Consider the following 27,993-nt stretch of genomic DNA (forward strand, 5'->3'; position numbering starts at 1 on the left):
TTAAAATCTAGCTTTTAGTGGTGTTCACTTGGGTAGCAACAATATGCTGGTGTGTTAAAGCAGTGTTTCCCAAACTTGGGCCTACAGCTGTTTTTGGACTACAACTCCCATCATCCCTAGCTAGCAGGACCAGTGGTCAGGGATGATGGGAATTGTTGTCCAAAAAACAGTTTGAGACTCAAGTTTGGGAAACACAGATACGCTGGTGCAATTGTTTAGTATCAGGCACTAGCCAATCTTACTGTTTGGTTCATAGTAACTCACTATTGCAATCCTTCCCCGAGTCAAATAAAATCAGGAATCCAGGGTATATTCTTAAATATGGTTTAATACTCTTCTCCATTCTGTACATCACAACACCAAGATATCACTGCTTGGGAGCTCTCTGAAGAGGCTATGTAGTATGCAAAAGGCTAGGATTCTCACCCTTTTAATGTGTTTGTGTAAGTGTAATACATATCGGTATATATTGATATACACATCAATATATAATGCAATATATATCACCAGATATAACACATTGATTAAAGAGATACAAAAATTTGGCATCATTTCCAAACTTAAATAGTAAAAATAAAACTACAAAAAAAGGAGCTGCATACCCTAAATGTGAAACAAGCAGTATATTCAAAAAATGTAAATTTACACCCAATTTTTCTGCTCTTGTCATGTCACAGCAGACCCATTTACAATGGCAAAATCCAAGTGTACTGCTTTTGGAAGAGACTTCACCCTACGTGAACACTTCTTGTGGACAATCACACACACTGCCTGCTTGCGGAGTTATAAAAAGATACAAATTCTATTGCTCACATTGACAGAAAGTCATTTTGGACCTCTTTTTAAGAATACACTGTGAGGAGGTTTACGTAAGACAAACCCGCCCTCCAGTTCAAGTGAGACAGGATTATTGGAACGATATGCAAAGTTTGCCAGCTGGGGAGTTTGACCAATACATGAAGGACAAGAGGAAAATGTGAACACAGCTAGGCACTAAAATATCAAGAGTATCCTTTAGAAAACCAGACAGTCCCAGGGGGATTCAGGAAAGTGAGCTAACTGCCTTGCGTGAGCCATCCCACAGTGTTTAAAGTGAACCTTTGGCGCCAAGCTTCTGAAAAAAGAGAGAACTTGCTAATTTCTACAGCTGCTTCACAGCCCCCAGTGCCAAGGTTGACATCAGTCACATTTTGCTAGCTACTTGCATTTAAAGCAGTTTGTGAAATTTTGATGTTAACTCACACCAAGGCAGCTTATGCAGTCCCAAAGCAGAACTAAAAAAACAACACCTCCCAAACCCTAGTAAAGAATAGAACCAAGCATAAGAAGCATTAGCTTGCTTGTGGAAACTGTTTATTGACTGACAAGAGGGAAGAGTGAAGGCCACACGACTCATAATCCCAATCAAGCCTGCCGAGACCCTGGCATTTTGATTGCCACAATGAGACATACTTCTTGATTGAAACAAGCAGCGCTTTTGCAGTCAAAGATTAAAATGGGTGGAGCTCCCAGGCTGTCTGAATTTACACATCGCACCTTTGAAAGCTGGCATGCCATAAGGGTTCAATTTCTTTTACTTCCACCCCTGTAGACCAAGAGCAATGGGTGCACCTCCTAAGGTTCTTCTTCCGCAGTCTAAGCCAAGAACGCCATGTAAATGGGTCGTCTCACTGCAAAACGCAGCGACTTAATTGCCTCCAATCAATTTAAGAAACAAACCAGTATAATCTATTAATTTTTCAAATGAAGGTTTTACAGCAGTTAATGTAGCATGAAGGTTAAAAAAATCATTTTCATAAAATACAAGAGCAACCAATTTCACCATTAAGTAAAAGTAAAAACTGGGATTTTTTTTTTTTAATTAGTCCAAAATGGCATTATAGAAACTTAGTAGATTGCTGCTGTACTGACACTATGACAAATCAGTAGGGTTTGCTTCTTTCTTCTTCTTTTAAACCCGGTGTTCTGGATAAAGTTCTGGAAAAACTCCAATTCTAAGGCAGGGATCTGTTTTGTATTCCATCGCAAGCTTTCTCCTTGGGTTGGATGCTGGAGGGGTGAGGCACGTTTTGCCAGACCCAGGTCGACTACCTAGTAGTCATCAAGGTCAAAAAATTCATCGTCTCCTCCTTGGTATTCCATTCCCTGGAAGTCCACTCGGTACCGCAAGATACCTTTGGAAATAAACGTTAGAAGGGAGATGTTACAAACACTTTGTACAGACGACTGTACATATTTCCTTTCCACCTCTATTGATTCCATTTCTCGGAAAGACCCGTGTAAAGCTGCAAGGTGGGAAGAGACCTGTGCATAAGCTGGCAGGTGAATTCTTCAAGTGAAGCATTTGACTGACAAGACAAATCTAAAGTCAGAGGAGGTGGTAAAGAATTATTCCAGCCTTAACAAGCAAGCATTCACAGTCTGGCCCAACTGAAGTTGAAATTTGGGGTTCAATTCTGAGAAATAAAAGGCCTGTTATCTGTAGTGAGAGAAGCCAACATTGAACGAGCCTATACTGTATGTGCAAACGAAGAATAATAATAACAATAACAATAATAATAATTTATTATTTATACCCCGCCCATCTGGCTGAGTTTCCCCAGCCACTCTGGGCGGCTTCCAATCAAGTATTAAAAACAATACAGCGTTAAATGTTAAAAACTTCCCTGAACAGGGCTGCCTTCAGATGAAGAAGCAGTCCCCCCTTTTTCTTTTTTGTAACCTTTATTTTTTTATTTTTTTCACATTTAAAAGTTTTGATTCATATATATCTACAATATAACTAAAACAAAAAAACCAAACCCAGCCTTTAAACTCCTGTCATTTTCACCAGCAGCCAACAAGAGTGCTGGGAAATTATCACATTAAGTTATTCTCCATCGGTTATAAAATACTGACAGAGATGTGTCCGTGTATGCACTATTCGGGTCTCTCTCTCTCTCTGTAAGATGAGTTACTTGTAGACCGATTCCCTCTGTGCTCGGTAGAATGTACGGTTTCTGCTCTGGGTGGAGCATACAGGACATACTGCCCCAAGGAAAACCATACCCCTTTCCTGGTTACAGGTTGTGTCCCCTTATGGGGACATAAGTCCCTCTCTATGCTGCAATTCCTCCAAGATTATCCTGAAAAGCTTGTTAGCGGACTTGGGAATGAAAGATAGGGCCATGGGAAGCATCCATGAGGGAAGGTGGACATAAAGATACAGCAGATCTGTACTGAATCTGAATTTGTTTTCATGAATATGCAATCTCATTATTCTATTATCACTTTGAGCTATCACAAAGCAGCATGAACTATCTCAAACATAGATACTTATATGCAGCCTAGGACCCTCTTACCTACAGGACCGCCTCTCCTGGTATATTAAGGTCCATAAATAACAATTTGGAGGTCCCAAGCCTCAAGGAGGTTAGATTGGTTTCAACTAGGGCCAGGGCCTTTTCAGCACTGGCCCCAACTTGGTGGAACGCTCTGTCACAAGAGACCAGGGCCCTGCAGGACTTGACATCTTTCCACAGGGCCTGCAAGACGGAGCTGTTCTGCCTGGCCTTCGACTTAGACTCACTCTGACCCCTTATATGGGATTCGGTATATAAATTTTCCCATAGTTTTTTTTGCTAGCCCATGTAGGACCAGCATGGATAGCTGGCTCGGGTGAATATCTGATGTTTCCTCCCTTTATGGTCTTGATTTATGGGCTACTACTAAAATGAGGCTGCATTTTTAAGCTGTATTTTAAGCCATATTTTAATTACCGTATTTTTTGCTCTATAACACGCACCAGACCATAACACGCACGTAGTTTTTAGAGGAGGAAAACAAGAAAAAAAATATTCTAAACGAAATAGTAGATATATGATTTTTGTGGTTCATGCTGTGGCCACAGACATGTGATCTGACAGTGAGTTTGGAGTAGCCCAATGCAAAAATCCTGAGGATCCATGCTTTGTAACCACAGAGGAGGGAAGGAAGGGGAATCATGGATCCTCTGCTCACGACTGCAGCAGATCCCCCCGCCACCCACAGGCATTCGCTCCATAACATGCACAGACATTTCCCCTTACTTTCTAGGAGGAAAAAAGTGAGTGTTATGGTGCAAAAAATACGGTAACTGTTTTTTTCCCTATTACATTTTATTGTAATTTATATTTGGTGTTAGCTGCCCTGAGCCCGGCCCTGGCCGGGATAGTAGTAGTAGTAATAATAATAATAATAATAATAATAATAATAATATTTAACAGTTGTAAGAATTCACTAAAGTAATGTAGGGTGCTGCAATTGTGGATTACAAGAAACACACCACTCTGCCATTTCCCCTTTCCAATTACCTCCAATTCCTCCAAATCCTTTCACAAACTGGGATCCTTCCTGTGACTTATCTGTCACGATCTCCAACGTGGCTCCAAACTTCTTGTAGTTGTTTGCAAACCACTCAAGCAGAGGCATGCTTTCTATCAGCTCGTGTTCCTGTCCAGTCTAAAGATGAAAATGGAAGAGAATTGCTAAGCAAATCGATTTCCTGTACTTCCATCAATAGCTAATATGCCAACTGTCTTAGGTTGCTTCGCAGCTAACGTACGAAAAAGATGTGACTTTGCATAAATACCTCTTTATCTGTGAAGTGAGATTTATCTTTTTCTTGTTCTGGTGTCAGATAGAGAATCTTCTCCTCTGTAAGGGGAAAGAGAGAGAGAGAGAAGTTTAAGAGGCATATTAGTAAAAATTCCCCAAGACAATCAGATTGCACATGCACCTGACAAATGAAAAGCCAAATGTTATTAAGCTCAGGGAACTAGAACATCAATTTTTGTGGAGAGGCATTTTTAGCCCAGTCACCATACTTGGAACGTTATGGAGAAAAGGTGCAACTAGAATGCAAGCTGGGCCAAAAAATATTGGGGGATGTGTGAGAAAGCTACTGGCTAGAAGCTGGGACCACCTATATTCTTCAAGGAGAGAATGTATATGTTCGATGTGTCGTTAAATGCCATCAGTGTGAGCACATCTAAGAGCCAAACTGCTTTACATTGTGATCTACCCATGTTAACATACAATTCCTATTCCCCTAGATCCCAATATTTGTGTAGGTAGGAGCTACGTACCTTCTGTGCCTTGGCAATGGAGAACATATCTCATTATATCCAGGTTCTCATAAACTATCAGGATCTCTACTGCTCCCATTTCTAAGGCTTTTAGAGTGTCTTCAACACCAAAACAGTATTTTCCTGTGTCCTGACTGATCTCATCAAAGTATCGGCCTACATTTAAAGAAAACAAGAGAGATGGAAATGAACATGTCATACATATTTTTAATCAGTGCAGACTGGAACACAAGAGCAACTAAATTTCACGAAGATCACCGCACTGCTGTGACATCAGGGAGACAACGTTGATTACGTTCAGAAAGGTGGAAGATAATTACTTTGCAGTACATGGACAGTTGACTCACTGACACTTTCATAGTTACCAGGTTATGTACCCTGTTGACCTGGTTCAGAAGTCACGCTAAACCATAGCTTAGCATGACAAGAATGGGTCTTGGTAAGCTTCAATCTCACTTGCTTCCCGCCCCTTTCAGCAATGCTACAAGGAGGAATCCAACACCTTGCTGGGTTGCTCAAATCTGAATGACTGTGGTTAGTCTTAACTATGGTTTATTTGAAACATGCCAATTTCAAACAGTGGTTTATGAAGCTGGCTTGTTTAGAATAACAATAGTTATATGATGAGGAATTGACACTAGACGTCACTATCTGTCAATATAATAAGGACTATACATCAGATAGATAAGGACTTGTCCCTCACTTCATTATTTCATGAGAATTAGGCATCAGATGTGCTATACATCAGAGGACTTGACAGCTGGCCTGAGGAGAGGAGAAGCCAACTGGCGGTCATGCTCTAGTTATCTCACGCTTGGACTACTGCAACGCGCTCTACATGGGGCTATCTTTGAAGGTGACCCGGAAACTGCAATTAATCCAGAATGCGGCAGCTAGACTGGTGACTGGGAGTGGCCGCCGGGACCACATAACACCGGTTCTGAGAGATCTGCATTGGCTCCCAGTATGTTTCCGAGTACGATTCAAAGTGTTGGTGCTGACCTTTAAAGCCCTAAACGGCCTCGGTCCTGTATACCTGAAGGAGCGTCTCCACTCCCATCGTTCAGCCCGGACACTGAGATCCAGCGCCTTCTGGCGGTTCCCTCATTGTGAGAAGTGAGGTTACAGGGAACCAGACAGAGGGCCTTCTCGGTAGTGGTGCCCGCCCTGTGGAACGCCCTCCCAACAGATGTCAAAGAGATAAATAATTACCTGACATTCAGAAGACATCTTAAGGCAGCCCTGTTCAGGGAAGTTTTTTAATATGTAATGCTGTACTGTTTTTAACACTGATTGGGAGCCGCCCAGAGTGGCTGGGGAAACTCAGCCAGATGGGCGGGGTATAAATAATAAATTATTATTATTATTATTATTATCATCATGTAGTTGGCCCAGCCATGGAACTGCCCTGAGACCTCCGGGTATAGGGCGGTATATAAATTCAAACAACAACAGACAATTAATTTTGATTCATCACTGGGAACAGAGGGAGGATGGACACTGTGCCAACTGCAGCAGATAAGAGAGGACCTGCTATGAGATCATGCTTGCAAGCCTCTATTTAAGTGCCTGACTTCAGAGGCTTGGCGAGCCTTTGCACTGAGTTCTACCAGTGAATGGTCAGTGTTGGTCTCACCAACTGAGCGAAGGATCTGCTGCACCCGGGGGCTCCGCAGCAAATGAGATGAACCACAAACTTCGCCTTTGCAGTTATTTCCCCCAATATCCTTTTGTTCTTGCACTTCTGGCTTGGTATCTTAAGTGAAACTGGTTAGTGAGTACGATATGTAACTGCTAGACGGCTTCTTTTGTTTATTAGTTGCTGTATTGTAGTATTGTAATACTTGCTTAAACAACTTAATAAACTTAATGAACCACTTAATAAACCACTTTCTTTTTTATCTAGGTCTGCCAGTCTTCCATCCACTGGGATCCTAAAGAACCTATTGCCTGCCCCTTGCTCTACCCACTAGGCAACACACCCTTCCCAAAATTGTGCTTTACAAAAACATTGAGTGTCAGCTTACGATAACAGATTAAATATAGTATTTTATTCATACCTATTAGTTTCTTTTCTTGAATGAATTTCACATTAGATAGGACCTCAGTGGACAATTCAATTGCTTGATTGAATCCATTTTCACCACCATATGAGATGTCAACTAGCTTTAGTACTTTGGACTGCAATCGCTATAAATAAAAAGATGTGGTGTTAGAAGACACATTGCGTCAGGCATGAGCAACCATTATGTCTGTTGAATGAAGGCAGCATTCCCTTGGGTGTGGTATGTTGGGGGCCAGAAGCCAGCAGCTGTTGGGGTCAAAACCAGTAGCTGTGGTTGTTCCCTTCTCTTTTTACCTCTAGGCCAATGGACTGCTGGGGGAGAGGGAAGAGCACAAATTGAACTAACAGCCTGCAAAGGGCTTTTGAAATCAGGCCAATGCTTGAAAGTTGCTCACCAAAATAAATTAGAAGCCTATAGTTTTACACTGTGGAGTTAACAGAACCTCTGGTTGCAAATGAGGTTGCCTCATACTTTATCAATACTAAAATCAGGAGAATCTGGGTAACTAATATCAGGCTTTCACCTTGAAGGCAGTGAAATTCCCACCCTCAAAAAAGGTTAGCAAATAACTCTGCTATCATTTCAAGAGTAAATTTGCAAACCCTCTTGATTGTGCAAAGTGCAAATACACGGGTAGCATTTGGCGAACACCCAGATCTAGACAGAATTTTCTGAATGATTTCAATGGTCACATGATAGAACATTAGTGCCTGCACATCTGTTCTTCTCAGAGTTAACAGTGCCTCTTTTTATTTTATGTATTCACTGAATAAATCTCTATACTATTCTTTGTCAATAACCTCAGAGAAGTTTTCATATAGATACAGTGGTACCTCGGGTTAAGTACAGTGGTACCTCTGGTTACGTACTTAATTCGTTCCGGAGGTCCGTTCTTAACCTGAAACTGTTCTTAACCTGAAGCACCACTTTAGCTAATGGGGCCTCCTGCTGAGCACGATTTCTGTTCTCATCCTGAAGCAAAGTTCTTAACCTGAGGTACTATTTCTGGGTTAGCGGAGTCTGTAACCTGAAGCGTATGTAACCCGAGGTACCACTGTAATTAGAATTATCATCATTAAAAGTGTAAAGCCCAATATCACATTAGAAGCAGTACTAAAATCTGTATCAAGTCAACAGCAGAAAGCAGTCCCTCATTACAAATGGGCAATTCTCCATCAGCCAAAATCCCCATTTACCTGATCAAACATGTCTGACTGACTTAGTTCAGTTTTGAAGTCAGCTGACCCAGCTAAAACGAGACCAGCCACGTTCACCTTGTCGCCAGAAATGAACAGCTGTACAGCTGTTTCTGCTACTTTCCTTACATAGTTGTGCCGCTTCTCCATTCTCAAACGAGCAAAACGCAAGGCAGACTGACCTCCTCTTCCTTTGAGAGACAGAGGTAAAAGCACAGCAATAATGAAAGTTGCTTCCATCCCCGAGTTTTTCCCCTACCCCCATTTTTTTAAAAGCCAAATATTTTAGAATTCTTTCATGTACTTTGAAGTGCTTGGACCACATGTTTGTCAAAGCATATAACCAAGTTCACACAAAATACACGTCTATATTAATGTTCACAAACACTTGTTTCAAGGCAGAGTATTATAAATTATGACTCAACTGCAATGACCACAACAGCATTATTGTGTGAGGACATCGTGGATAGTGCTCATCACATGAAGCCAAGCCTATTTAGTGATCATACTTGCTGCACAAAGCACTATTACTGGCTGTGTCGATTGACTGCTTTATTAGTGCAATGGCAGCTTTCTGCAAAATCACAAAGCCTTTAAGCAATGGGATGCTGGTCTGTATCTATCTACAGTATTACTACATTTCAAGTTACCCAAATAGCATAAAGGTAAAGGTACCCCTGCCCGTACGGGCCAGTCGTGTCCGACTCTAGGGTTGTGCGCCCATCTCACTTAAGAGGCCGGGGGCCAGCGCTGTCCGGAGACACTTCTGGGTCACGTGGCCAGCGTGACAAAGCTGCTCTGGCGAGCCAGCACCAGCGCAGCACACGGAAACACCGTTTACTTTCCCGCTATAAAGCGGTACCTATTTATCTACTTGCACTTAAGAGTGCTTTCGAACTGCTAGGTGGGCAGGAGCTGGGACCGAAAGACGGGAGCTCACCCCGCCGCGGGGATTCGAACCACTGACCATATGATCGGCAAGTCCTAGGCACTGAGACTTTACCCACAGCGCCACCTGCGTCCCTACCCAAATAGCATAGAAAACAATAATTTAGGTATGCAATATCCCTCCTTCCAAATGACATGACAGAGCCACTTACAAATGTTCCCAATCATCTTCTCTTTCCTTGATAAACCATGTTTTGTCCTATCTACTATTAATAATTCTTGAGCTATTTTTACACATTACCATGCTTCTTTGGGAGATCGACTGTGAACTTGTGCAGCACCTCTCTGGTGTTTCCTTGAAGAGTTCCGAAGAGTGCACCACTACCATCTATTACAATAAAACCAAACTTGCTGTCGTCTGACAGTAGTGCTGTAAGGGCCTGAAAATCAATGCAGCAGATGCCAGTGTTATACTTACGATATTCAATAGTTATGGAAAGTCTGTATCAATATGATCAATCTAGGAGGAGGAATGTTCTCCTGAAGGAATGCCTTTATCCCTTTTAGACTCTGAGAATCAACTCGCTTCAAACTCATGTAAAAAAACAAGTTAATTGTGTTCACCTAGGGCCTTTTTGAATTTAGGACTGTCACTGCTCACTGTGCAGCATCCCTTTAAGCTTGCTAGAGAGAACTGTTAGCAAGTTATTTCTGATTATGATGACGTGTAAGCTAAGTAAGGGGAAATAATCAGAAGTCAGCTTGAGTAAGTAGCAAATAAAAACACTTCTACACAAAAAACGTGCATTATTTTGTGGCAGGGAAAAGAAAAGCAAGCAACAAAACAGAAAAGGCTCTAACTGGTGCTTGATGGAGAATGTATTAGTTATACACAATAGAAGTCTGAAGCTTGCATTTTGTGCCATCCCTGCAATTAATTGCTCCCCTAAGGCAATCAGCAATTGTTTGAGTAAGTGAGTGTCAAACAGGAACATCAAAGCTCAAGCAACAAGCACGGGCGCAATATGGCTCGACTGGAATGGCCAGCCCAAGGTGGCCAACTTGGCAATTCTTGACTAGAAACAGTGTTAGGGGTGTGCAACAATTTAAGCTATTAAAAGCCTTTCTCAACTCCACTGACTGGCACACCATATGAAAGAACTGGACGTTACAAATATGTTCTGAGATGCAGGTGGCTGTAACACTGGCAAAAACCTGCCCGAAATGTATATTAAAAAGGAACCATAAGCATACTGTTACTGTTTTATTTAGATCAATATAGAAAAAGCAAGTTCAAGTCTTTCAGTCTGAACTGGTGTCGCACAAACACCAGACCTTTCCCAATGATATTTGCTGCACACCTTGGAAACACTGAGCAGGGTTCAAGGAATGAGTCCCACGAATCAAAGCCCTGAGCAAAGCCTTCTAATTGCTCAACAGGGCTTCTGCCCCACCCCCCAATGGCTCGGGGGGGGGGGGGGGTTGTGCGTCAGGAGAATTTCTGGAACAGAATGAAGGGGAAGGAGAGGGTGGGATTTTTTGGTCTGGAAAGTCAAAATGTTTGTGCTGAAGCAATGATCAGAAAAATGTTGAATTTCTCCAAATATGTGAGAAGTGGGAACTGTTTTTGCATCTTCCCCACAACAGTTGCTAATGCAGCGTTTCTCCCAGAAAAGTAGGAGCATAACTAGTGTTTGAAATTCCCATTGTTCTATGTGCATTTTGCAACAGGGAATTTCATTACCGAGAGCAGCTTCTGAGCTCTGGGCACAGTACTGCGCCTAAGATTTCACATTAAAACTGCAGTGTGGAAGGAAAGGAGGACCCTTTTCTGCCTCCCCACTTCCAGAAATTCTCTGAAGACTGGAGAAGAGACCCTCTCAAGAATATTAGGGGGGTGGGGCAGGGGAAGGACATGTGAAAAATGAACATAATATTTTAGCTGCAGTTCATTCATTTTCAGCTTTGTATTCTTGTTATACAAAAAGCACGCCTAGACATTCCATTGTTGCGCCCATAACCTAGGTTTAAGGTGCCATGTAGCTCCTAGCTTTCATATCTCAGTTTCCAACTCTGAGCATAACACAGTACACCAATATTAATTGATCTGGGCATCACTGACATGACAAGTTCACAGGCCGATCAAGAAATGGTGTCCCCTTGCTGCATAACAATTCTGAATAAACCAGATATCCAATGGTTACCTGGAAAAATTAGCCAATGAATCAGAATTGTTTCTGGGCTAAGAAATAACACAATAGTTATCACACATTTTATCTATAATTATGTGTTTGAAGTGGAAGCTAAGGCCTAGTAAATCACAGTGTTCAACTCCAGGAAAAAAAATCCCCGTATCTCATTGGAACAGTCCACTGAAATCACTTGCGAGGTCTGGCATTTTATGTCTGCAATTTGCTCAGCTCACAATTACATTTACAACCTTCCAGACAAAAATGAACACTTGGAGCCCAACATTTGTGATGCTATCAGCCTTTGTTTCTGGAAAGGTCTGGACGCTTGATGTATAAGTAAACAACCTTGCTTAGTATCTTTGTATGTGAACAGAAACAGGAAATAATGTTTTCAAGTAAAATGCACAAGTGTATGTTGAATTCAGAAATAGGTTGTTATAATTAACATCTAGTAACCAACACATTGTATACGATAACTATTCATGAACATACTGCAAACTGAGCAAAGTTATCATGAGCCAAATTTACAATCTGGCTAGAAATGCAAAATGACACTTACCTCTGTATGGAATTTATTATCGCACAAATACAACGATGTATTTATTGGTTTGAAAGGTTCAAAATCAATGTTCACTTTCTTCTCCTTTCCTTCTTCTGTCACAATTGTTCCACAGTATACAACAAGACCATTTGGAGGTACTGTAAAAAGAACAGGGTGCAACCTTAGATGATGCCAAAGCGAGCACAAAGTTATTCATAAAGTAAGCAGAAGAACTTTTTACCTTTGTTATAAAGTTTTAGCCGTTGCTGTACAGATGTAATGGCGCCGAGGACTGAAAGGCGATTCACTCGAGATTTAATGTTTGATGCTGTACCAAACTCATCCGCTAACATCTTTGCTACTCGTGAAATCTGGTCTTTGGGGGGAATGATCAATGATATCATGCTGGTGCCATTGCTAGGGAAGAAGGGAAAGAAACTATGTTAACACAAGTTGTGTGACTTCAAGCCTGGAAGAAAGCATGCCCAAAACTAATCTCAGATGTTCAGGACTTATTCTCTTTCCATTATTTGCAAAATCCTTTTGGAAGTAAGGCCTTCCATGCAGGCCAGTTGCTTATACTGACCACAGGACTACTATGAGCCTATGTACACACCAAACTGGTTGTTCTATACAGTGAAATAGCAGGCACGCCTTCTTGGTCAAACTCACCTGATCTGCAGTTCCAGAATCAAGCTGTGAACTGAAGCTTACCACCCCACAATTTAAAACAGGCTACCTCTTAGAACATACTAGTCTAGCTGTTATAAAGACTCAATGACAAAGTCAGCTCCCACAGCTTTCTTTGTGCTTCTGGTCTTTGTATAAAGGAAGTTCTACCAGTTATTAGAGAGTTCCTAATAATTATGGTAAGAATATTTAAAAATTTCATCACAATTTCTGAATGTTTATGAGAAGCACATTTTTTATTCTGATTTGTTTTGAGCCAACAATCTATACCTTTTCTCCAAACAGAAATAGTTCTTATGCCTTTAAAGTTGCCTTATCTGAACTGAAATGACCAACCCAGAAGGTAAAGGAAACTTTGAGGCTACTGCATCTTGAGAAATACCAAATCTTTCTTCAGGTATTTTTATCCCTGAAGTCTATGTCCTTTATGAGGCATTAATGCCTTAACTTCCTAGCTGGTTCCTTCCAATGTAAGGGGCAGAAGAGAATGGGCAACTCAAATAGCCTTTGGAGGCTGCATACTTCTATTAGTGCTATTTTCTGAAAAATGTTATCTCTTAGATAGTAACAAGCTTCCAAATGCACACAGGGGGGAGTTTTATGTGTTTTAACACATTTCTATACCTCCCTTCACTGGATCAGATGTCACAGCAGTGAGCCATATCATTCTCAATGCAATAAAATGTAGCCCAAGAGACAACAGATAAAACCACAAAACATGCCAAAGTATAGAAATTTTAAAAAATGCTATAGTAAATAAAAAAAAGTCTTAACCTGACATTTAAAAGCCTGGCAAAAGATTTGTACTGCAACTTATTCTGTTTGCCTTAAGTGCTAGGGGCTAGCAAGATTGCTAGGAAAGCTGTACAACAAAGTCAAAACAAGATGCATAGTTCAAGCACCCCAGATATTAGATCAAATTGAATATACAATATTTACTTCTCCTCACCCTGAATTTAAGACAAGAAGTCTGACTCGTAACAAGTAGCCTGTACTCAATAAGAGAGCAAGCCTACACAGGTAGGATAGAATGTACTGACATATGGGAGTTCCACATTTTTATGGAAGGGAAACCCACGATAAAGACTCATAAAGGCAGCCAGAAATGCAAATCTAACAATGGGACAAGCCCACCACATGCTTCAGTCATTTTCATTTTTTTAGTTTACTGAATTGTTTAAACAAGGAGCACAACCCCCATTCCACCCCCCAAAATCTCCACTTCCTCCTTGTCAACTAACCCACACAGATCACACACCCTCCTATTGGGGAAGAGAAAATTTCTAGTACACTAAAAATGTAGCAGCTAAAAATTTAACCATGCTTACAAAACACAAGCTTTCAATATGTCAGTTACTAGCACTAAGGTAACACTCCTTCCTTTTATGTCTTTGCTCTCCCAACCATCACAGCTACAATCAGGGTTCAAAACTAGCAGGGCACCAGGCACATTTTGCACCTAAAGGTTCTCCATTTGAGAGCATCTTAAAATGTATGGGTGCCATTTGTTGTGCCTGGCTGACACTCAAGGATTACTGAAATGTATGTGCTTTGAAGCCTCAAAGTATATGTTAAGGATAGACAAAAATTTAAGGAGTTTAACAATAAAGAGTAGTGTGTTTCGGACACTGAAGTGTGCTACCAATATTTTTTACTGTAAACACCAAACATGTATTAACAATTTCTGTTAAAAATGTGATATTAAAAATGTGTCACTTATGTGAATTGTGTATTAGTTCATGCTTGGGCTCCTAGCTTTTCTATCCCATTTCTAACATTGGCTATGATGGACAGAGGAAGATGCCAGACCTACTCCTTTTGATTCAGATACAGTGGTGCCCCGCAAGACGAATGCCTCGCAAGACGGAAAACTCGCTAGACGAAAGAGTTTTCCATTTTGGAGGTGCTTCGCAAAACGAATCTCCTATGGGCTTGCTTCGCAAGATGACAATGTCTTGCGAGTTCCTGCTGGTTTTTCCCTCCCCCCCCCCAAGCCGCTAATCCGCTTATCAGCTGATCCGATCAGCAGATAAACCGCTAATAGTGCTAATCCTTCAATGGGCTTGCTTCGCAAGACGAAAAAACCGCTAGACGAAGAGAATCACAGAACGGATTCTTTTCGTCTTGCGAGGCACCACTGTATGTGGATTTTCTTTTCTTTTTTTTTATAGTAATTTTTATTGCATTTTTCCAATTACAGGTAAAACAAAAGAAAGAAAGAGAAAAGATAAGAAAAAAGAAAGAAAAAACCAAACCATTTCAACAACTTATTTCAACTTTCTATCGAGCTTCCCCGCATCTCCCGCACAGTGCATTGTTAACAATAAATTTATCAGCAAATTATAACCTTGTTTCATGTGTTTCTTTTGTATTTTCAATTGCAATTTAAGTTTAAATCCCTTATTATCCATTTACTCTAAAAGCAAAGCATATTATCATTTTTAACCATTTAAACTTTGATTCTTTCAATAGTATTATCCAATTTCATCTATATTCCACTCTCATTGCTGGGGCTAACATTCCAAGTCATGCGTCATCTTATAGTTCATATAACTTATAAAATTTTTGCAAATAGTCCTTGAATTTTTTCCAGTCCTCCTCCATTGCTTCTTCTCCCAGATCTCGGATTCTGGCAGTCATCTCGTCCAACTCCATATAGTCAATCAATTGCGATTGCCATTCTTCCAGTGTGGGTAAATCTTGGATCTTCCAATATTTGGCAATAAGAATTCTTGCTGCTGTGGTTGCATACATAAAAAAGGTTCTATCCTTCTTTAACACCTTTTGGCCGACAATACCCAAGAGGAAGGCCTCCGGTTTTTTAGGGAAGGTGTACTTAAACACCTTTTTTAACTTGTTGTAGATCATTTCCCAGAAGGCCTTCACTCTTGGGCAAGTCCACCAAAGGTGAAAGAATGTCCCTTCAGCCTCTTTGCACTTCCAGCATTTATTGTCAGACAAATGGTATATCTTAGCAAGTTTGACTGGGGTCATGTACCACCTGTATATCATTTTCATAATGTTTTCTTTCAGGGCGTTACATGCCGTAAATTTCATACCGGTGGTCCATAACCTTTCCCAGTCTTCAAACATAATATTGTACCCAATGTCTTGAGCCCATTTTATCATGGCTGATTTAACTGTCTCGTCCTGAGTGTTCCATTTAAGCAGCAAGTTATACATTCTCGATAGTAGCTTGGTCTTTGGTTCTAACAGCTCACTGTATGTGGATTTTCACTGTAGTGCACTTTACAGCACCTATACCAGGGGTCTGCAACCCGCGGCTCCGGAGCCGCATGTGGCTCTTTTACACCTTTGCCGTGGCTCCGGGACGGATACTAGCGAGGGGAGGAGGCGCATTGTGCGCACCGACACTCCCCACTGTGGCGGGTGCTGTACAGGCTGTGACGTCGCATGGGTTAGTCACGCACCGTCCCGACGTCACCTTCCCGCCCGCCCACCCGCTACATTGTAAGGGGCATGTACACTGGTCACTGCATTGAAAGGGGGCATGTACGCTGGTCACTGTTTTGAAGGGGAGTGAAGAACACACCCACACAAAAAAGGTAACTTGTTAATTTAACGTTTATTTCTATGAGGAGTAATTCTGAGGGGTCAAACAAATAATAAAAGTGACAAAAAAGTTATTTTTATAATGATGAGTTTTGCGGCTCCCAGGGTTTTTTTTCCTTCAGAAATGGGTCCAAGTGGCTCTTTTTGTCTTAAAGGTTGCAGACCCCTGACCTATACCGTGAGACTAGTACAGTAAATGATTTAGCTGTGTCGGGTTAGATTGTTTTTTTAAGGCAAGACCATTTATGATACTTTATATAAATTTATATCTTATATAAAAAGTTGTATGAAATCATCCACATATTGGACCTATACTGCAGGGTGCTAAAATGTGTTTTGTAGTTCAGACAAGGTGCAGACAGTATTAAAACTACATGGCAGTCTTACTGCTATAGCTAATTAGATTAGGAACTCCATGAAATTAATTTCAGTGACTTCAAGATACTAATTGTTAGAATAGCCATTTAAAAAGTTTGTACTCTACCATACCACATTATTCTACAGTTAGGTCGAGTTTCTTTAACTTTTCAAAAATTTCCAAATCTATCAGTATATACTTCAGTTGCGGGGGAGACCTTTTATCTTATCTTAATTTCCACTCAGATACAGTACAAGCCAATTTCTACATCTAACTACTCAAGGATGCAATGAAAAATCACTTCAATGACAGTAAGGTTTTTTCACTTCCTTATGTCATTTTAAAAAAGGATACCAATTGCCACCTCGTGGAATACACTGCTGCCATCTGCTGGTTAAATATCTTATCAGCACAAACTGTGATCAAGAGGAATGATAACAGATCTGTGCTGTCTTAATCAAGATTCAGATTAACTTTCAGCATACCGTAGTTTTAGTGCTCTAGAAACTGATCCCTGAATACTGTCAATTATTCAGACGATTTGGAATCCTCAGTTGGCTTCAGTAATCAAACACTGTGTGTTGATTAACTAGAACTCAGGCTATCTGGGTATTATCATGCTAAGATAGCAGAAAATTTGTACAATTACAACACAGGCTAATGGTAAAATATCTTTAGAAACTACCACAAATAATGTTTTGCCTTTCTAGGACCAAAATTGTTCTTTCTCCCCCCCCTGCCCCCGTGTGTGTCACAAGTGAAAAACCAGGAGAAGCATACCTCAGCTCAGTTAAGGAAGAGCCTTTCCAGAGAAATGTGCCTAGAATCATTCTTGTGGTCTTTTTGCACTTTTTTTTAGGCAGTCAGCTCTTTTAAACAACATATGCTTAATGATCTGGGCATCTCCATTTATAATTTGTGTTCTATTGCGTATTTATGTTAATTGTTCTTCTACTTTCTCCGCCAGAATTCATTTATGCTTTTTCAATACCGCATTTCTTTAAAAAATTATGAGCCAACAAGAGAACATTTGCTATTGGGCAGTCATACAAATGCAATTAGCACCGCTTATTATTTAATAATTAAATTATGAAACAAATGACTAAGTAACAGCTCATGAGGTCATTATATGGATTACCAAAATGCGGCTTCAAAACACTTTATAGTACAAAACCACACTTCTTACTGCTCCACAACTGAGGGGTTCCCCACAACCACCCAAGGAGCTTCACCAATAGTAATTTAAACCTATGTCGCTTACGTCCAAGTTCAACACTTCCACAAGAGCATATGGGTAATATTTCAATACAGTGCACACATTTGGGAGTTCTCTTGCGCATCAGAGCAGTACAGTCACTAGAGCAAATGACTGCTCTCACAACTTACGCATGCTAGGATATGGATTATCATTAGAGAGACAAAGTGAGTGCCAATTTACTAGCCAAACAGGAAGCTTGTATAAACAGCTGATGCAGCAACACTCCAATCCCACTTTGGTTACTAGGCCACTATAGCAGTTGCCTAGCTGCTGAAATCACACACACTGGTGTTTTGACTCCACCCTAGGCAAAGCTTGTTGTGGGTGCTAAGGAATAAATCTATAGAGCAATGACAAATGGTTCTTTTTCTCTGGAGCTACTCTGTTCACTGAAAAGTGTTTTGAGGGCAGGTAGTATATTCTGCAACACAAACTACTCAGGTTCTAGAATAAGATTAATGTCAGCCAGAATGCGCAACTGATCCAGTGCTTTCTTTCCTAACCCCATCCTTCTCAAACTTTGTATACTGTCTACTAGAATCTGAGGCTGTAGGCAGGAACAGTCCTATGTTTTAATATCTGTATGGTGCTTTGAAAAGTTCAGGTACTTTATATTAGATAAAAATAATAATCTAGCAGCAAGGGCTTCACAAAAGTGGTATGCACACGCTGATGGACATCAAATACTTACAAATATGTGTTCTAATATATGGATGCAGAGTGGTGATGTAGATTAGAATTAACACAGCTTCATTTTTTTTTAGTAAAGTGGTTCTTAGATGTAAATATTCCTCAAAACATATTGGAAGTCATGGTGGACAGCATAATTCAGGCCATCTTACAGAAGAGGTAGGAGCCCAGGGCTACACAGGCCAATAAAGAAATCTGCTGGACTGGGAGCATTTCTGCAAGACTCTGAGCCCCTGAACTATTTCATGAAATAAGTTTCCATTATGCAACTACCAGCCCATGGTTCTGGGCAACTAAACGAAAAGCATCTGAGCATGTTCTAAGACTTAAAATTTTCCTGATCTAAGTCAGTGGAGACCTAGCATGATATAAAAAAATCCCAAACAACCCAATGCTTTAAATGCAATGTTTTTTTATTTAATACCCTTTCTACCTCCACCTTAGGGATATATAATGCGGCAATAACTGGTGGATCCTGGGCCCAGAGGACTGCACACTGAAGCTCCCCACCTCAACATGCACTATGAAGACACAGAAAGGGGCGCAGATTCATGAAATGCTAAGATGGTCTGAAGTGAAATGTGGAATAATGTGATAATGAAAAGGTTAAGCAACAGACACAAGAGTAGGCACATGGTGAAGTCATAGTCTGAGTACAATCTAAGTGCACAACTGAGATGTCTCCAACAAAGCCATCCTGTTAACACAAAGACTTCCATCTCTGCAGAAGGCCTACTTCTTCCTCTCTAATTCGTTCAGGGCTTCTCCCCAACCCTCCAGGGTAGATCTGGGAGGAAGCACAGCGATACAAAGTCCCATTGCATAGACATAAATTATTGTGCTAACAGGACTTTGCTGGATACCCTCAGATATGATATAAACAGAAGGCACTGGCAAAATAATTCTGGGAAACATAGACCAAGGTAGAACATTTTATTTACAAAACTGCTCATGCACAAATGGAAATCTTTATTTAAAGACAAAAGCACAGGATCTGTCTCTGATGTAACGTTCTCATTAAGCTCCCCACAAAAACGAGGCCTACTTTCCTGACACTCCAAAATGTGCAAGTTAAGCACACTAATACCAAAACCTAAGCTTTTAGGTTTTCTAGCCAACCTATTGCTTGTGTAAAATAAAACATTTTTTAAAAGCACAATGAAGAATGGAGGTGAGTATATACTCACTTAGAGATATATAATTACAAGTGATTCATAAATATTTAAATAAATATGAAAGAAAGGGTAGGCAATTGGTTGAGAAGGGTCACTTTGGAAGTTGCATTCCGAAAGAGTTGCTAACATCATGCTAGATAATTCCTGCCATCAGCACTAAACAGGAAAAAACATTAGGTAATGCAGCTCCTCTATGGAAGAGTAAGGAAGCAACTACATCAGCCAGTGAGACCAGACTCTCCGAAGGCAGACAAAAGAGCAGTCTGTATTCATACTAAAAATAAGTGGCACTTCAAGTGAAGAGAACACACGTCTTCTCCAAATGAGGCTTCATGTGACAGCACAGCCATGCTGGTGATCATACAAGTTGGGCACTAGGTAGGCCAAGGCTGTTATGGACAAACAGATTTTCAGCATGGCTCCCCATCTTATGTTTATGGCTTTCTCTTCTAAATATCTGAATTTCAACTCCCCGCTCCAAGCCTTGTAAGAGTCCAAAGCTTTGATCTGCTAGGCTATCAGCATGCACCTTAATGTGGTTTCTGCTCAGATAAGCACAACCAGAATGTAACAACCATCCTGCAAGCTTCTAATCAAAGCAATCAAATGGCAAAAAAAAAGAAAAGAAAAAAACCTAGTGCTGGGCAACTCAAGAGTACAGGCAACGACTGTTTTAGGCGCATCCAATATGTATGCGACTATGCTCATGAGCTGAACCTGGAAATGACCGGGGAAAAAATCACAAAAAACAGCAGCACAGGGTGTCTGCAGGCTTTTGCAATGGTGTTCCAAATAAACCCAATTTCACTTAAATGCACGGTGCCCTGGAGCATAACCCCCACTGAAATTGTGAGTTACAGGCGCCAAAGAAAAGCCTTGAAAAAATGTAGGATGCTTTCCCCCTCACCACTTAAAAGCCATGCTGGGTTGCATCCTGAAGTGAATCTGCAAGAAGTGGAGCTTCCTCAGCAAAGTTGTGGGCTCTCCATAAATAATCTTAGTTAAAAACTCAGTACCCACGTCCGTATTCATTATATCTTCCAAACAGTTTTTGGAATAAATTCCATGTCAAGTTTCAATATGCTAATTTATTTCAACTATTTATATGCCACTTAATTCCAACCATCTCGAATCAAGAAGAGTATATTAAACTTCCTAGATCTTGCTTCTCTAGGTGTGAGCATAGTTTAATCTACAAAAAGGCAGCAAGGCCCAAGGTACAACCTGGGCATCCAGAACTAAATTTGGTCCAGAACAGTACCTGGTGCTTCAAGTAGAACGCAGCTCCATTCAAAGGAAAACACCCCCCCCCCAATGCATGCACACAGGTCCCACAGAAGGCTTAAGAATGTGTTTGTCTGGATTCAAGCTTATTTACTCTCATCAGACATACCACTGTTGCTTCTGGGTCACAGGAGTATAATAGAGCTGGGTGTCTTTAGTACTTCAACGACACCACACTCCAAACCTCCAGACGGTCCTTCTCAGTAGCTTTATATAGATACTGAACATAGGAGCCAATTTGAAACTGTGCAATTCCCCATAGGTTAACTCCCAAGTCCAACCGCTATCCTCTGAAGTCTTCTTGGAAAATAAAGAGTGCAACCTGGCAATTCCCAACAAGAGGCGATACATTTTTCTTTTGTTCTGGAGATCTGCGTTCCATAAACTTTAAGACATTCCCTGTACTTCAGATATATGAATATGTGTGGAAAGAATAAAAAAGGATCACAGGAGTCAGGACTACAGTGCTTTGTACGGCTTCCTATCCTTCTACATCTGCCACAGTCCCACTCCAAATTCAGCAGGCCACCTAATAAAATTTCCATGTGATTTCTTAATACCTACACAAAAATGTATTGAAGGTGGTAGTGGATTGTATTGGAAGTGGATGACCAATTTTATACTTGGATTACTGTTCAGTCATTGTTGGAGCTTCTTCAAGCTGTTCAATTTTAAAAGTCCAGTATTTGTACTCCTGAGAAAGGCTATTGTTTATTGGACCACTTAATGGAACAGAGGATTGTATAAGATTTGAAACAATTGTACTGTTAAATCCAAGCAGTAAATATTATTTGTTGTGGTTTTATAGCTCCTTTGGTAATAGTCTCAATGACGAATGTAATGATTAAAGTAAGCAGGATGTAATATACTGCCTATCTAGCAGTAGTGTGCAATAACAGAAATTTAGTATAGGATTACTGTTTGATCTTAATTGTTGGGGCATGGACTTTGCTTGTCTCGCCAGCTTTGATCCACACAATCCACTACACAGGAGAAGCAAGTCAAGACCCCTGGTTTGGCCTTATGACTGAATCAATTATTGTGGTTTATTTGGAGTGAAACGAACTACAATTTCTGGATTGAATGCAACGCTAAACCGGGGATTACAGATTGTTTATACCACGTGTGTGTGTGCTGGCTGGTTGGCAGTAATAATAAACATTCATTCTACCACAGGCAAGAGGGGAGAAGCAAAGCAGGCAAGCTCATGATATACAACCACACAAGTGTTTTATCTTCTCCAAAGCAGTACAATAGCTAATCGCCTTCAGATTCTAAACCCATGAATTCTCTCAATCTTTTCTACACTTGCCCCCCCCCAAACACACTTGAATTTTTGTCAAAAAATTTCAAAGAAAACCTGCAATGTTCTTCCACGTTGCCAACAGCTGATTGAAGTCAAAATAATCAGCATGGTATGATAATTACCGTATTTTTCGCTCTATAAGACGCACCAGACAACAAGACGCACCTAGTTTTTGGAGGAGGAAAGCAAGAAAAAAAAATATTCTGAATCTCAGAAGCCAGAACAGCAAGAGGGATCGCTGCGCAGTGAAAGAAGCAATCCCTCTTGCTGTTCTGGCTTCTGGGATAGCTGCGCAGCCTGCTTTCGCTCCATAAGACGCACACACATTTCCCCTTACTTTTTAGGAGGGAAAAAGTGAGTCTTATAGAGCCAAAAATACGGTAACCAATGCCACATACAAAGCCCAGAGATGCTTTGGGCTGCCTGGGGTGGATGACTTCAAAAAGCAGATTATCAAGAATCTCCACTTGCCAAAAAAGTTTTAAGTTTCCTATTTAATCTAAACCTCCACATTTTGGAATGCAGTAAACTGAGAGACCATTTCGCTCCTGCAGTAATCTGTACCCTAACACCAGTTGCTAGGCATTAGAAAATTGTAAAGTAAAGAGACATGAGAAACGCTTTTCCCACAAGACACAGCACATTCAACAATAATCTTAATCCTAACTTGCATTTAGCAGGGTACAAGTTCAGGAAGTTCACCACAAACAATAAGTCAAATTCCTCAAAGCAGGACTCACAGCAGCATGCAAAAGGTTATGCAATTATCCTCAGCTATATATACACATGTCTTTTTAAAAGCCAGAGTTTGAAAAATTAACATTAGGATCTGTCTCGAGTCTTCTTAGGGTCATGGCTTTTTCTTTTTATAAACATACCAGGTGTAATACTTACTGAAAGGTTATGATCAGTGTTCAAAACTCCCATTGTTCTAGGTGCATTTTGTGACAGGGAATTTCATTAGCGCAAACAGTTTCTGAACTCTGGCCACAGTACTGTATTTAAGATTTTAGATTAAAATTGGAGAGTGGAAGGAAAGGAAGACCTTTTTCTGCCTCCCCACTTCCAGCTACTCTCTGAAGACTGGGGAAGAGACCCACTCAAGAATATTAGGCAGGTGGGCAGGGGAAAGACTAGACCATGTACACAGTATTCAAAACTCAGAGCCTCAACAGTTTTCCTCCAGCCTTTTCCCCAAATTAGCAGCAAAATCTAATCAGGCGCATTACTAGAATGTAATGTTTATTAAAATTTTGACACATGGCAACGAGGCCATATGGAGTATGCAATGCCACACAAAAAACGAATGAAATTCATAGACAGAATATCCCACATGTGGTGTTTTGGAAGCTGCTCCTACTTCAGATATGCACAATCATTTCTAAAGTCTCAGTGCTGTGTTGCACATTCCACACACTGAAAGACACCATCCTGGATCATTCCTTCTCGACGCTTTAGTTTTCACAGCTCGTTTTTTATTTTTAAAAAACACCACACACTATTGCCCTTATTATTTGCTTGTGAGACTGTTAACACCATACTCCAGAAATGTCAACCTGAAGCCTCAGCAACCTAAAATTCAGTACAACAAGCATTAGCAACGATAAGCAGACCTTCTCATGTTGCTTTTTGACTGCTATCAAAGTTTACTATCTGGAAAGAGTATCCAATCAACTACCAACAGAGAAATTCTCATTATCAACAATTAACCAGTGGGTGGGATCCAGGCAACCCAGTATACATGCATCAGAGCACTTCAAATTTCGGGAAGGCTTTTTAGATGTCTGTCACCAGAAGGAGGGAGTTTCCTTGTGCGAGACACTGTCTGTGGCACTTCGTATCCTGACGTTGGCTACTACAGTCTAAGAGAATTTCCACCTCACTTCTCAGGCTGCTATAAACACTTGGAACTTGTAAACAATTTGTATTCCTTGTCTCCCTGACACATGTTCAATAGTGAACACTTCTTTTCAGTGGCAGCACATTAAGTGCCAGCAGAAATCAGAAGCATGTCTCTCTGTCATGTGGATTCCATGTTTCACATAATCCTCCAACATGGGAAATGTAAGGTTGCATATAAAATTAATGCTTGCACTCTCTGTGTGAGGAATAATTCCTAATATGGTGAAAAAAGCCAGTGATTTCTCGTTAGACATTAGCAGATGCCATTGAATCAGACTACTAGATCAGCTATACCACTGGGATTTAACTATAGACTCCAAACAAGGTACAATAAATCCATAATGAAGAGCTAAAGTGTCCAGCTCTTTTAGCAAATATTCTACTTGGATTCGGAGCTATGAGGCTGGGCATATACAAAGTGAGGTATCAAGAAAAATGTTTCTGAGAATGTACTAATGATATACAGGCATAACCTGCACAAGTTTCCACTAGAGCATATCAGTTCTGAAGTTTAATGTCTAGCAACCTGTCCAGTCACACAGCAAACGCTAACTTCATTTAATTATAAAATGAGAGCAAGAGTTTAATGAACAGAGCACTCAAGTGTGGGTACCATGTGCCTTTTCCCCAAACCAGGCTGTCTGTCGTATTACATGCTTTCAGCTCAGTACATAAATACCTACAAGGGCAAAAACATTTTTTTTTTGGAGGGGTTGATTTAACTCCACCACAAAACACACAGCAAAGTGGCACATGTATAGCTCCCATGTGAATCTAGGAGGGTAATTGGTCTGGCCTTTGCTCTTCTTTGACAGCTGATGAATCATAGGATCATACAATTATAGAGTTGAAAGGGATCTGAAAGCTCATATAGTCCAACCCCCTGTAATGCAGAAATAAGCAGGTGGCATGCATGGAATTTATAGCTAAGTAGTCTCCCCCCTGAAGGGCCAACCAATTCTGGCTGGCTTTTATAGTGAGCCACTATTTGTGATCCCCACTAAATTCACACCACTCCCAAGTCCTCTGGCACACAGATAATTCAGGAGAAGAAAGGCATCACTCTCACTTCATGATAGGCTTGAGAGACAATTTAGTCACCAAAGCACAGCACCTCCCCTCTCCCAAGTCATCCATGTATGTAGGGAGGAGGAAATAGGCATGGCCTGTTCTTCCCAACCAGTATAAAATGAGACTCTCCCACTCTCTTCAGTGCATGGAAAACTTCAGAGCTCTGAAATAAAAACAACTGCCACAAAGGCTACTATTACCCTGGTAATCTCATTTGCAGGCCTTCATTCCCCACTACGGTTCTTTATTAGGAAAAACTAAGCACAAAAAATAGTCCTCCAAATGTGTACAATACAGTGAGAATGGAAGGAAAACTGAATAAGGACACATAGCTTTATAATCAGGAGGCTGCATTTTTGGCTCAAAATTAATCTCTATATAAAGACGCTAGTGTGGGTTTTTTTAAAGTCACTCCTGCTTCACAGGTGAGTGTGACTACCAAGCAAGCCATAGCATGTAATTCAGTGGAAGTGGAAAAATGTAGCCGAAGACAACACAAGGCAGAGAACTGCACCTCACCTATATACACCTCTCTACTAAGAATGGAAAAATTTAAAGAAACCCAAGAGTAGTGGAATGTCTCCACTCCAGATGACGAAATGCAGGGAATGGGGTGGGGGTAAGATGACTCTTGATACCAAGAGACAAAGCTAAATACAGCCTTTGAAGCAGGGCCCAAGTCACAGGAACCCACATGCTTCACATTCCTTGTTTGGGGATTCAAGGTTGGGACCTGGGCACTCAAAAAACATTCAACTTTCTCTTCTTAGGTGCCCAAGTGGGACAAGCCCACAAGCCTTCTCTTTGCTTTCTATGCACCTGTAGCTCCATATGGACCTTGGCCTCCCAAAAACAGAGGCAAGAGGAACAAAAGGCCTACCACTATCTTGGGGGGGGGGGGGCTAACTCTTTGGGGGAGGGACCCAACCCATATGTCTGGACCAAATCGCTTTATAGCTGTCTGGAAAAAAAGGGGGTGAGTTGAAGGTTTCCACACAGGTGACATCCACATGACTGAATAGTTCTCCATACAGGAGCGAACCAACCCAGTTTTGAAAGGGGGGGCCAGAGAATACTTCAGCTTGGCTTTCTCCCTGAAATTTTAAGCTTTCTATACAGAGGCGATTATTATTTTTGGGGAGGGGAGGTGAAGCGACTCCTGTTCCTCCCTCCCCCTTTTTATAACCCGAAACTGAAGGTTTCTTCCACCCCCACCCCAGGCCCTTCCCCGCCCTCACCCGCGAGCCGCCTCGAGGCTCTTGATGAGCTTCTTGATCTTCCAGATCTCCACGTTCCTGTCGGCAGCGCTGGGATCGTCCGCCATCTTCTCCCTCCTCCTCCTCCTCCTCCTCCACCGCCCCTCCTGCGGCTGTTCGAGTCAACCGCCAAGGCCGCCGCACGGAGAGAGGGGGAAAAAAGAGAGAGAAAAAATGAGAACGGAGCCTCGGCTGAGGTAAAAGTAAAAGCCGTCCCCTCCCAGAACAGGCTCGGCTAGGCTAGGCCCACCCCGGTCTCCCGTCACCGCGGGAGTGCGGCCACCACAAGCCCAGCCAAGCGCTCCTCTGAGGCGAAAGAACGGGCGGGCGGGCGGGCGAGCGCGCGCGTTTTTACCTCAGGCCTCGCCGCCGCCTCCCTTCCCTTCCTTCTCCGGACGGCAGCGAAGGGCTCCTCGCGACGGCGCCTGTGACGTCGCTGACCGGCTTCTTCCTTCCTTTCCTTTCCGCCTCCCTCGCTCGCTCGCGCCCCCTCCCTCCTCCTCCTCCTCTCCTCCGCGCTGCATGTGTTGCAATCGCCTCACATGGGGCTCCTGACGTCAGTTCCGGTCCCCGCACGTACGCACGCAGCGTGAGAGGGGGAGGAAAGGATGGAGAACGCGCGTGCGCGTGGCGGAGGAGAGAGAGCACTCTCCGCCACTTCTCCTCCTCTCATTGGTTGCCCAGCTTCCTCTCCGTTGGGTGGCTCCGCGGAGGAGGCGCCGCCCACCTCACCAGCTCCGTCACGCCTTCCGCAGCGCGCGGCATGCCGGGAGGCGTAGTTTGCTGCCATGGGGGAGGTCGCGCAGGGCGGATGCGGGGCTCTCGCGTTGTCCGTGTCAGCGACGTTTTTTCGCGTCAGGGTGCGTTTCCTTTAAAGGAGACGCGCACGCGTTTTGGGGGGAACGTGTGGAGCAGCGTCCACGAGTTCCGCAGGGCGGGGTGGACCAACAGCATCTGCTACGTCGACGTGTGGAAGAAGCTGGAAGGAGACCCTCCCCAAAGTTTCTGTTGCTAAATCAGGGAGCCCAGTTAACAGTAATTGCTGTCATTGATTAAGACTTGCTCCCATGGAATTCAGTGGAGCCAGGGGTAGACATGCATAGAGGGTCCTTTACCTCTGAATTTTTTCCTTTTGTTGTTGTTTAGCCGTTTAGTCGTGTCCGACTCTTCGTGACCCCATGGACCAGAGCACGCCAGGCCCTCCTATCTTCCACTGCCTCCCGCAGTTTGGTCAAACTCGTGTTTGTAGCTTCAAGAACACTGTCCCACCATCTCGTCCTCTGTCGTCTCCTTCTCCTTGTGCCCTCCATCTTTCCCAGCGTCAGGGTATTTTCCAGGGAGTCTTCTCTTCTCATGAGGTGGCCAAAGTACAGTGGTACCTCGGGTTACATACACTTCAGGTTACATACACTTCAGGTTACAGAAATAGTGCCTCAGGTTAA

General features: G+C 41.9%; 1 protein-coding gene across 1 annotated transcript; it reads right to left on the bottom strand.

Annotated features, from left to right (window-relative positions):
* Positions 1–310: 310 nt before the first annotated feature.
* On the bottom strand, positions 311–27,237 carry ETF1 (eukaryotic translation termination factor 1). The gene is made up of 11 exons (XM_083493804.1): positions 26,907–27,237; positions 26,534–26,664; positions 12,230–12,405; positions 12,007–12,146; positions 9,557–9,695; positions 8,368–8,558; positions 7,166–7,295; positions 5,106–5,261; positions 4,610–4,674; positions 4,332–4,479; positions 311–2,174 (listed from the first exon to the last, which is right to left on the bottom strand). Exons 2-11 carry the CDS (start codon positions 26,617–26,619, stop codon positions 2,092–2,094), a joined length of 1,314 nt encoding a protein of 437 aa, XP_083349930.1. The 5' UTR covers positions 26,620–26,664; positions 26,907–27,237; the 3' UTR covers positions 311–2,091.
* Positions 27,238–27,993: the final 756 nt, after the last annotated feature.

This window comes from Podarcis liolepis (assembly GCF_965112155.1).
Source record: "Podarcis liolepis genome assembly, chromosome: 3".
Taxonomy (NCBI): domain Eukaryota; kingdom Metazoa; phylum Chordata; class Lepidosauria; order Squamata; family Lacertidae; genus Podarcis; species Podarcis liolepis.